The sequence below is a fragment of the Carassius auratus genome, chromosome 16 (assembly GCF_003368295.1).
Source record: "Carassius auratus strain Wakin chromosome 16, ASM336829v1, whole genome shotgun sequence".
NCBI lineage: Eukaryota > Metazoa > Chordata > Actinopteri > Cypriniformes > Cyprinidae > Carassius > Carassius auratus.
In genome coordinates, this window is record NC_039258.1 from 1,015,320 (window position 1) to 1,028,002 (window position 12,683).

Genomic DNA, 12,683 nt, shown 5'->3' on the forward strand with positions numbered 1-12,683 from the left:
CTTAATCTCAAATGATTCTCTTAAAAATCTTTAGAATTGAATTAACATTTATGATGATAATAGATGTCATACATGTTAAACTGAATGTGAACAGCTCGTAACACTTGGTTTTGGATCTACTGAGTGTTGATCTTGAGATCTGATTTTGACTTGATTGCAGATTGGCATCTTGGCAAATCAAAACAAAGTCTGAGATGTTTAAACCTCTCAGCTCTTAATTTATTATCAGATCTGCACAGTTGAGATGTGATTTTCTTAGATCAGATAAAATAGTTTGAAGTTGTTTTTAGCTCAAAGCACTCACTGACCCGTGTATTTAGTTTGGCTCATCTCAATGTGAAATTGAATTCGGTGTCAGGTGATGTTTTAATCTTTGAGGTACGCTTTTACATAAACACTTCCTCATGATTAAGAGGGAAATAAATCATTTCAGAAACTGAAAACATGCATCCATCAGGGTATGATCCACACCCCGTGTTATACTTCAAACAAAACCAGAAGCATGTTCTAGTTTCTTCTGTCTGCTGGAAGTTTCCCTCTTCAATCTAAAACCATATTATTTCAGACCCTTGTTTTTTGACTTAGGAAATCTCTTTACAAAGTTTGCTTTTGTGCTCCATGGAAGAAGAAGAAAAACTGAGTTTGAATGACATGAGGGTGAGTAAACAATGACAGAATTTTCCTTTTTGGGAGAACTGTTCCTTTAACAAGACACTAGAATAAACAAGACTGAAAGAAAGCAAGGTGTTTGTGATAAACTGTCACTTACAGAGTCTTTGGACTTCTTCTCAGGAGAGAGCGGTTGTATTCTCAATGGCCTTTGTGTGGGGAGAGTGGTTTAACACTGGAGAAATAGGCCACGTTTAGCCATCTAAGCAGCTTGTATGCATTTATGGAAGCTATTCGCTGGCTGTTTTTGTGCAGCCTCGAGGTCTGTGTCCCGGTCATGATCCCAGCAGGGACACAATCTGCGTCTGAAGTGCAGGAGGTGCCACAACAAAACAGCCTGTTATAGGACAGAGGGACTCGGAGGGTTAGTTAAGAAGCAAGCCGAGCATGAAGCACTGAATGCTTGACTCGACACGTGAAAAGAGAAAGAAAACATGCCGAAGCCCTCTGGCTGTCGCTCAGTCCCGCAGAAAAGAGGTGGCTTTTAAATAACATACCACTGACACTCATTTTTTTTTTTTTTTTCCTGAGAAAAATGTCTCCTCTAGAGTTACACACGTTAAACACTTACCTGGCAGGGGAGACACCATGATCAAGAAGGCGGTTCACCCAGGGCGAGGCTTGCCCACTGCACTCCGGCCATGCTGACCCCTGCGAATTCCCCAAATGCAGGAATCTCGACTGCATTATTTATGGTAGTGGGGGACTGCATTCGCGCTCTCCCCTGAAATTGTATGTAGTGGTGTTGGCGCAGTGGATAAGACACATGCTTTTGGTGTGAGAGACCCGTTTCGAATCCACTGTGAGGCACCAATTTGTCCCTGAGACACTTAACCCCTAGTTGCTCCAGAGGCGTGCGACCTCTGACATATATAAAGCAATTGTAAGTCTCTTTGGATAAAAGCGTCAGCTAAATATGTAAATGTAAACACGGACTCAAACTCTGCTCAGATTTGCTAAGCTTCTGAATATCACACAGCTGCTGAAAGCATTTTCACTCCCAAGACACAAGGCCTACGGAAGCCCATTTCCACCATGAAAAAAAAACGTACGTAATTTAACCTCTGAGTTCTGAGTTTACATCTCGCAAAGTTAACTGTTAATTAGCAAGGGTAAAATGGTTTTGTTAAAAAAATGTATTCCGTGAGCCAATAAGGCCTTTGCTTTTTCAAAGAGAAGCTATCAGAAATGTGTATGTAGGCCGGGTTGGCGAACCACGGTCCTGGAGAGCAGCACCCCTGCAGAGTTTTCCTGAAACCCTAATCAAACACACTTAAACAGGCTAATCAAGGGCTGAAGAGTTACTAGAAAGCCACAGGCGGGTGAGTTTTAATTAGGGTTGGAGCTGAACCCCGCAGGGCTGCGGCTCTCTCAGACCGGAGTTCACCCCCTATATAGAGCTAGTCATGATATATAGCCTATATACATATTTATAAAATATTAATTTACCCAAGGCAAAACGTTTTCTTTCTTTCTGTGAGCAGCCCACTCACATTTGATCGTCATTCCGATCTGCCATAAGTATAAAACAATTGAAACTTTTGAATAAACTTTTAATAACTGTTTTTTACATTTCTCAGCAGTGAAAGTCTTCATATTGGGGAAGCCTAAACTTCGAGAGCAGGGAATGGGAGAGTAGCCTACCACAAATATAATATTTTTTGCATTCCTATTTGCTCAAACAGCAAAAGAAAAAGTCCACGCTAGTGTTCAAAAAATTGAGACACTGACAAAGGCAGTCAGAAAAGAGAATGATGTCAAATTTACTGTCCCTCCCATTGGTGTTATTTTTTTTAAATAAAGTGATATAATACAAAGTATAGTGTTATTATATACATATATTAAATACATACATAAATAAAAAACTTACAAAGATTTAGGATGCTAATGACTGCTGAAATGCATCATCAGTTTTCTGAAAATGGTCTATTTCCATTGGCTCTTGCTTGTCTTGCGACGTTCCAGAGTTCAGGTTTATGTTTTGAGTGAGTGTTCCCGCAATTCCTCGAAGTGGGATTTTTTACAATTACACCGTTACGTTTTACACCGTTAACGTTCTTTTCACAAAGCTCTAAGACTTTGAATAGTTTTCCATAAGAGCAGCAGATTAAATGCAACAAAACAAATGCGTAGCCTAAAAATATTGATGTCTTTAGCAGAAGGGTATATTAGCATACATATAAATAAACATTTCATGTCACAATACGGACACTAAATGACGCATTTGGCCTGAATACTGATAAACTGTAGTGTCAAACAGATTTGTTTCTTGGTTCATCTAGATGTTGATGAACAAGTTGAACACTAACATAAATTTGGTGAAAAAGTTGCTGAAAAAGAAAACATATATTGTATTTTGGTCAAAATAGCATTATTTGCGTAGGCTTCCATGCTTATATATTTTTAACAGAACACCTACAGTTTCAACTTCTTATACCAAAATGTATTTCAGGGGCAAGAAAATATATTTATATTTTTTAAATATATTCTAAATATTTTTTAATATTTTCAAAAAGATGGCCAAATGATAAACTGGTAGAAAATATATTTGAGTAAATATATTTTGAAACATAAACACACAGGCTAGCTACATTGTTCTGCAGATCTTGAAATACACAGTATATGAAAATGATTTGAATGCACCAAAAGATCGAAGCTTTTATTCACATTCCCGTTAAAGCTGTATACATTTACTGTGTGTAAATAATTGTCTCAATTACGTTTATTTCTCCAAATGAATTTTACGAGATACATATGAGAAAAAAAGTTGAAACAACTGCGACCTCATCTCATCTCATGAACTATGAAAGAACAACTCTGAGCAATAACATTTTCCTCTGGGAGGTCAAAATAGCTCTAGACTTAGAGGAGCTTTTTATTCTGATTGTGAATGTAGATCAAAGCCGCAGTGCATTAGAGGTCAGTGATGGAGTCAGTACACAGGCCTCAGATTCACTCCGAATGAAACCTGCCATGAAAATGATATTGTGTCCATTGTGCGAGAGAACTCGATGAACTCTGTTGTTTTGCAGAGAACAGATTGATTGCTTTGCAGAAATGGCTGTGAGTAAATGCATCTAGCTTGGCTTCCATTTGACGGCCTCATTTGAGCTTTATTGTTTCTTTTGCTTTGTTGCAGCTGCCCAGAGAGCAATAACATAAAAACTAAAACCACTCTGTTTAATTCGATTTTGAAGATGATATGAATCAAGCAAGGCCTGGACTGTTTGGAACTAACTTAAATTCAGGTATTTGGCTTTGGCTGATGTTCTCAGATGTGTTTGTATATCTTGTTCTGTGAGTGTTGACTGGTTCTGTTCACTCCACACAATGATCCAACGCAGATCTTGAACCCCGTGGTACAGTAGGCATCGACTCTTTAATGGAAACTAACAAGACACTTCTGTGAGGTAGCAAAAGTACATTCTGTCTGAATTTCTGTAAAAGTACAAACAAAGAGGATTGTGAATCTTTGAAGGTACATGACAGCAGTGATTTACTGTTAGTGTGCATGCCGTGGCTTCTTCTGCCTTCAAGCAGTGATTATATTTATTAGATAAGTGCACACCACCATGTCTTAATCACCATTGGAAAACTCTTTTTTCTTCCATTTTCTTTTTTGGCATTTGTAGTTGTAAAGGTGCCTCTACAATTTCTTTTGTGCACATTTTGTGAAGAATACAGAAAAAAAAAATCCCCTTATATGTGACCCTGTCTTAAGTCGCTGGAGTATATTTTAAGCAATAGTAGGGGTCAAAATTACTGTTTTTTTTTTATCATTTTATTATATGCCAAAACTCATTAGTATATTAAGGAAAGATCATGGGTGATGCAGATGTTTCCACAACATTTATGATTTGGGGTGTTTGTTGTACAGACATTTTTGCCATTTAAATAAAATACACAAAATAAATACATTTTAGAGTTTTGTAAATGATTAATTTGTTTCTTCAGTGCATCTGTCATTAAAGGAACAAAGGAAGAGTTCAACCAAAAATTAAAATTTACTCACCCTTGGGCCATCCAAGATGTAGATGTTTTTTTTTTTTTTTCATGGGAACAGATTTGGAGAAATGTTACATTCTATCGCTTGCTCAGCAATGGATCCTCTGCAGTGAATGGGTGCCGTCAGAATGAGAGTCCAAACAGCTGATAAAAACACTATAACCCACAAGTAATCCACACCACTCCACTCCATCATTTAATTCAATCAATTGCTTGCAGCTAAAACATGAATCCTCTAGTCATAAAAGCAATGTTGCTTTCTCCAGTGAGAAAGTCATCTTCTCTGAATCAGAAGAGAAATATGCTGAGATCAAGCACTGTTTACAGTCAAAAAGAGTTCAGTAGGAACAAACATGTAGGACTTGTCAGATTTTGGCCGGAAGCAACCATTTAAAGTTACTTCTGTATGTTTCTATCAGCTGTTTGGACTCTCATTCTGACGGCACCCATTCACTGCAGAGGATCTATTGGTGAGCAAGTGATGTAATGCTACATTTCTCCAAATCTGATGAAGAAACAAACTCTTCTACCAAACATAAATGGGAAAATTCAAATTCACGTACGACTTAAAAAAAAAAGTTCCTTTACTGAAATTATTGACTGCATAATATGTAAGAAAAAAGCAGCATTTTCTTCAACATTTTTATCTATGTTGCATTTTGATGGAGAGAATCACATTTTTCACAGACGCTTCTAAAAATCTAGAACGAACAAACACAGGTCTTGTGGAAGAGTTGTCTCATAATGTCACATTAGAGTGGATGAAACATAAATGACTTTGAAACATTAATAACTTTGTCCCATTTCCAGTCAAACCTTTCCAGGTATCAGCAATCCCAAATGTCCCTGGGGTTTTTCCATTGCTTTCTACAAATTGTAATGTAATCAATAGTAATGCCTTCAGTCTGTGAGCATAATGTCATCGAGTGAATAATCTGAACTGGTTCTCTGGGGTCGCTATAGATCTCTCAGGATGGGCCGTGTTCAAACGCAGCCGTCTGAGAGAGATCTATTGGGTAATAACACCAGAGACTCTCGTCGCAATAATGATTACGATTGCTGTTATGCAAGCTCATGAGCACGAGCCAAGTGTGATTCATCTAATGGCTGGAGGGTAAACAGAGATAGAGAGCGTATAGCGTCTCTTTCAGGTGTCATTACTGTACACTTTAGAGGCCAGTGATTTAATGATCTTTCACATACACGACAGATCCTGCATTCACTGAATCTTTGTCGGTCTTACCTGGACACATTCTTATGCTGAAAGGACATCGCTTGAACTGATGAAGTCTAGATAACTAGATTTAGTTTAATGAGATAACTGCAAATCCAATGTAACTGATAACGTATAGAACCTTTCAGGAAACCCAAGGGTGCATAAAGTTTGGTGTTAATTATTATATATATTTTTTTTATTTATACATTTTTCTAAATTATTTTTTAATTAAACTATAGAAGCTCGTTTCCACCAGAGGTTAAAAATAAGTTAGCGCTGCGTTTTATTTCACAAGTAAAAAAAAAAAAAAAAAATGCAAATCTGAGTTTATATAACACTATTGTGTGTATTTTTTTTTTTACAATTTTGAGAAAATTCAGAAATAAGCCTCAATTAGCGGATATATTCATTACCTAATAAATAATAATAAAAAAAAGGCAAAATATAAAACATTTTCTCTTAATTGCGAGAAAAAAAAACTATATTTTGCAATACTTTTTCTGAGAATTGCTAGTGTATATCATTTTTAAAAATTTAGTATATCTTACAACTTATGTTATATTATATATGTATATATCTGTATTCAGCAGAGATTCTTGGTAAAATGAATAAAAAAGCTGTTTTCAACATTGATAGCAAATCATCTGAGAATGATTTCAGAACGATCATGTGACACTGAAGACTGAAGTAATGATGCTAAGAATTCAGCTTTGATCAGAAATAAATTACATTGTAAAATATCCCCACATATAAAAGTTATTTTTCTAATGGCAATAGTATTTCTGTTTTTACTGTATTTTTAAATCAAATAAATGCTTGGTGAGCAGAAGAAACTTCTTTCAAAGGCATTTAAATCTTTTATAACTGGTTTGAGTGCCTTAAGAAACTCGTAACAGTTAAAGAATGTACTTAACATGGTTTATTTCAGAGCACTGGGTCTTAACAGAGTTAAACAAAACTGATATTCTCTTAGAAACTATCATCCACTCTTTACTGGTATAAATGGTTAACTATAGTTATAAATACACAATAACAGCACTGACTGAAATGTATAAACAGACTAGTTTCTTTTCATGTCCAGTTTAATCTCTGGTCACAACATGTAAAATCCAATGGAAGTGGTTCACAGGGTCCAACAGTAGAATGGCACAATGAGAAGACCAACGGAATGAGCCGGAAACAAACACTTTACAAACTAGAAGCAACGAGAAGTTGGGTTTAAAAAAGGCAATGTAAGACACAACTTCAGCAACAAGGCAGGATCTCATCTGAACACACATGAACTACTTTGTTTCCAGGAATGACTGAGAAACAGTAATCCTAACACTTGAAGTACAGTATTCAGTCTGCTCTCAAAGGCCACCGACACACTGCAGGGAAATATGCTTGCCACTCATTCACTCAGAGAAATCTACTTGGTAATAAATTTCAAATTCGCCAGCAGTTTAGGAGTCAAATTTGTAACATTTAATGTAACATTAAATTACATTTTAAAGTAGAAAGACTAGAACAGTTCTAACAATTAACAATCAAGCTACTGTATTTAAACCAATGGTTCTCAACATGAGCAAATCCTCCAGAGGGGCTTCAAGATGACTTAAAAAGATTAGAATTTTCATTTGAATTCATTTAAAATTTCTAGACCTGGAAAAGTCAATTAATAAAACTTTATAGGATAATTCATATTTTGTATAAAGAATTTTCAAATTTTTAGTTGTGAATAAATTCTTTTAAAATCCTTATCCTTGATCTTGACCTTAAATTAAGTGAGGCCTTCAAATTTTTTTATTTTATTTAATTCAAGTAATTTTAATTGCTAGTCCAGGAAAAGTCATATAAATTAATACAATCCTAAAACAAGCATTTTTTCTTTTCTTTTTTGCATGTCATATTCCAATAGATTTTAAAAGAATAGAGTAAAAATATCAATTTTTAATCCCTTAAATTAAGCAGGACCTTTAAATATTGTTCATTGGCAACCCGATCTCACGACAATTCGTACATTTTTCACAAGATGGCTTATTCGTACGACCACACTCGTACAAATTCATACGATTGTTGCCAAATCGTACGTATTTTACGAGTTTAACAATTCGTATGAATTTGTACGTATGACCTACACCTAACCCCTTCCCTAAACCTAACCGTCACTGGGGTTTAGACAAATCGTATAAAATCGTACGAGTGAGGTCGTACAAATTCGTACGAATAAGCCACCTCGTAAAATACGTACGAATTGGCCGTGAGATAGCGTTGGCATTAGAGGTAAAAAGGTTGAGAACCACTGGGCTAAACTGTTGGCTTTCGTGTTTTTTTTTTTAGGAACACGTTATGCAAAATCTTTAGGCCTGTATTCTGTACACACACAGAATGACAACTTTAGTAAATTTTAATTTGTAAGTTGCTTTGCATAAAAGCATCTGCTAAATGATTACATGTAAGTGCATTTCAATTTTTCATTGTGCACGTGGCCAAAGAGACAAAACCATCATCCAGAGACTCTCATGTACAGTAACTGCTGGTAATATCTAAATCTTGATTCTCTCTCGAACCACATCCTCGAAATCCTCCTGCATTTATACAAGTAATTTAAAAAAAGCCCATAAAGGGCCAGGGCCGTCTCGCAAGATCCACATCTCAAGTTCTGTACAAGCAAATAAAATATGAGCTCTTAAAACATCCATTTCTCATAACAAAATAATCTGATCCATTAGAAGTTCACATAGCAAAAAAGGTAACAGATCTCCATATATATATTTATACTGTATATACACACACATATGATTTTGGCAGACAGAACACGAAGTAGTTCTTTATTGTAAACAGCTTCCTTCTTTCCTCGCACACGACGTCTCGTTACATTCATGGCTCCAGTTCTAATTCCTCCTAATACTCAATGTTTGTGCTTGTAGAAAACCCTGGAGCGAAGTTCGGCCTCGTCGACACCCACCTGACGCCGGAGAGACACGGACAGGGGACGGGAACGGGAAGGTGAGGACGCCTTGGCTCCGTTTCATTCTGAATCCACGCTTTTGAGATCTTGTGAAATGTTCTCTCGGTACATGGCGACCCTGGGAGAGGATTTATGGGATTTGGCGGGACGCTTCGACTCAGTTCTCCTCGTCTGTGATGTCGTCCTCCCTGACCGCCTTCTCTGCGATGGTCTCCGGGATGGCGTCCAGGCTGCGGCGGATCTTGGAGCCCGACCCGGATGAGGGTCGCACTCCTCCCTTGGCCAGGTCACAGGTGAGCGCGGCGTAGTGGATCTGTTTCACGTTTTCCAGCACTTCTGCCCGAGCGTGTTTCAGCAGATCGGCCTGGCCCTGAAAACACACACAAGCAGAGACAAGGGGTCTCCGTCACTAATAACTGGATACAAGTACTTTTCACAGAAAATATTCTCATATTCATGCCAAGACTTGTTCTTATCACGGTTGTAACTTACATACCATCAGCTGCAGAGAGAGAGAGAGAGAGAGATGAACATTTATATAAACATATACGTACATATGTTTAATAAGTTTAGGTTGAATTACTAAAATGACTAAAAACAAATAAAAATAAAATGTGAATATTATATAAATTTAAGTACTATAATAACTAAAATAGCACACTACTCTCTCTCTCTCTCTATATATATATAGGGATTTAAAACATATTATTTTAAAAAGTATGCAATAATATATTTGCATTAGACAAAATTCACAAAAAAACGTTATATATTACTAAATTATGTAAAGCAAAAGAAAAAATATTGATAAGTGACAAACTAAATTAAAATAAAATGTAAATACAAAAAATGTTATAAAAAGTATTAAATAAAAGCTACAGACAAAATATAGTAAAAAAAAAGCCAAAAAGTGACAAATGCATAACAAAATTACAAAAATTAAAATAAAAATGTAATTAATAAATACTATAAAATAATATTGTAATAGTATTCTGTATACACAAATATATATGCGTATAAACATTTCTTTTAAACAATATCTCACTAAATGTTTGTATTGACAAAAAAATGCTGATGTGTATGTGAAGTATGTACTTGCACAAAGGAAACTAACTCCACTGCTCATAAATATCCTCAGCATGGGTAAATATTGGTTGGTTAAGCCTGGTCAATACGTCTTATCAATAGTTTTTAACTTTGTTATACTTCATTATATTTGCACATTTGCCTGAAATCAATACACAGTTGCACAGATCACATGAAGCACAGCCAGCTCAGGCACAATTTAAGAACAGTACATAAAATAACGCTAGTCAAAGTTGTGGTGAGTTTAAAACGTACAGCATATATGTGGAGGGATTTTTTGAGCTTTATCAAAGTGCTAGAGTGATACGTCACACACTGATGTCCAGAGCAGATGTAAATGTTTTGGCCACAGCAAACGCTGTCCTTTGTGTTGTGCAGAAGAAATGAGAAAGAAACATGGCTGTGATGAACACTAGTCATTTTTAACACAATGGATCGGTTTGGAATAACAGGCTTGTGTAATCACAGACACATTAACGGTTTAATTACTCTATCATTGATGCTCTTTAAGCAAACTAAATCACCACCCAAATGGTTTTTAATGGTACGATGTCGCTCAAATTGATTCTGTCCGGCTGAAGCACTTCAATTTGAAATGACCTCCATCTTATTCCAATGGTGTGTGTGTGTGTGTGTTTAGGCACTGGAAGGCACAAAACCTTTTCGTCAACCATCAACCAAGCAAACCAGAAATGATCAGATAATCTTAAACTTACCTAAATACTCAGCTAATGTTTCACATTTGATTCTATTGGACATGAAAATGTCAGACTTCTTAAAGATGCAAGTATGCAACATCAACACAATTCTATTAAAATATCAAATGTGCTGTAAACAAAATAAAATTGTAAATCAAAAAAAGTTTCTATAAAAATACGTAGAACCCTGATGTTGTTTTTTACCTGAAAAAGTTAATATTATTGCATTGGACTAAACTTACTGAATTTGTTTACACATTGTATCAACTACAAAAAAAAAGAAATAAGATATAAATAAGTGTATGTATGCAAGTGAATAAATATATATTTTTTTGTATATTGGGGGGATATTTTTCACCTTGTTACACTTGTGGTGTTCCCGGTCAAAAAAATGCTTTTTTTGTTCGAAACCTAAGGTGCTACTCATTTTCTGTAATAAATAATAAACTTGTATAAATACTGATGCTTCTAAGTGCTTCTTGTGAATGGTTGAGACCATACGCAAAATCTAGGATCCGGTTATAATGATGAACACATGCTTTGATGAACTGAATATAATGAATCAATAACCACCTTTATACAGAAGGATTTAATTAAAGCTGCGGTAGGGAACTTTTAACGCTCTAGCGGTTAATAAACAGAACTGCTTGCGTCTTGTGGAAGAACATCGTAGCCGGAACTACTTCTCTCTGTTTATGTCTATGAAGAACCACAAAGGTACTGGGTTACTCCGCCGTTGTACCCCCGAAGCAATCTAAAATAGTCCGAATATAAACACTTATTATAGGTGCACCCTAGTGATTCAGGACGAGCCAAAAACACGGTTTGGAAAATGGATTCATGGTGTACTCGCTTATTATATACATTTTTCTACATTTTGAACACAAACAAAGTTACGGACCGCAGCTCTGATTGGTTGTTTTCTTACTGGGAGCGATGGATTTCTGCAAATGGCAATAGGACACTGGGACAGGGTTTCTGCAGGTTTCACAAAGTCAAATTTAAGACTTTTTAAGACCTTTTTAAGACCATTATGAATGAAATTTAAGACCTATATCACGACATAAAAAAAACGTACAAAGGAAACGCAGAGTCTCAAAATTACTTGCAAACTAAATTAATTTATTCAAACTGAACATAGTACTGAAGACAGCTGTTGCATGCCCCATGCCCGCCCTCCCAAAAACGTATGTGCAGGTCCAGCTGTTTCGTTTTGGTGGTGCGATTCAGACTTTCGTCGAACATCAGCACGAACGGTCCCGTGATTTTGGAAATTAGTTCTCTTTTTATAAAATCCGCTATTCCAAAGCGCGTAATGTATGACGTTTTATCTTTCCCGCACCTGAAGGATTTAGCAATCTCAGAGTCCGGAAACATCGTTTGAAACAATTCCCCGATTTCCTCATTCGCACTGTAGGACTGGTGTCTAGTCACCGTGTGGAGAACCCAGAGCACCTCCGCTTTTAGTGTTGGCTCTGATCCAAAAGCGACACGGAGGTCGATTGCGGGAGTTGCGGAGCTACTGTGTGGGCCTCGCCTAGGCAGTGTAGAAGTATTGCTGGAGCCGTCAGATACTTGCAAGAACTGGCTGATGGCTGTCGTTTGCTGGAGACCCTTCACAGCAGTTAGATGTTTATAACTTTTTGCATGAGACTCCAGCGCCCGTACACCCAACGTTCCCAATTTAATTGCTTTCTTGCATAAGATGCAGTAGGCTTCAAATACATTGTTTGCAACTGACTTTAACCAAGCACTAAATTCAGGTTTCTCAAGCCAAGTATCGCTAAACTTACACTTCCCCATAGCTGAATAAAAAATCCGTTTTACATCTGTCTGTGGTATCCAAGAGACTCGCACCAATAACATGAAAGCTCAAAGCTGATTGGTGGTTGCATATTGGTCTATTTTGTAGTCGTAATACAGCCAATTATATTTGGACTAGCGAAATAAGGAACTACAACACCAAGGATTAAATAAAAAAAAAACATTCAAAGCGCTGCGGGAGCATTTCAATGAGATTTACATGGACGTAGGAAAATTAAGACCTGTTTAAAATGAT

At 36.5% G+C, this 12,683-nt stretch overlaps 1 protein-coding gene and 1 non-coding gene across 2 annotated transcripts in view; one reads left to right on the forward strand and one right to left on the reverse strand.

Moving 5' to 3' along the window:
• Positions 1 to 1,232: 1,232 nt before the first annotated feature.
• LOC113116870 (U1 spliceosomal RNA) lies at positions 1,233 to 1,396 on the forward strand. The gene has a single exon (XR_003294091.1). It is a non-coding gene; the product is annotated as a U1 spliceosomal RNA (small nuclear RNA).
• A 6,710-nt stretch (positions 1,397 to 8,106) lies between these two features.
• The window catches only part of LOC113115682 (inactive phospholipase C-like protein 2), a 41,229-nt gene continuing 36,652 nt past the window's right edge, over positions 8,107 to 12,683 (reverse strand). Inside the window, exon 6 of the mRNA XM_026283224.1 lies at positions 8,107 to 9,213. Within this exon, the coding sequence (XP_026139009.1) occupies positions 9,001 to 9,213 (213 nt within the window). The 3' untranslated portion in view covers positions 8,107 to 9,000. The remainder of the gene's footprint in view (positions 9,214 to 12,683) is intronic.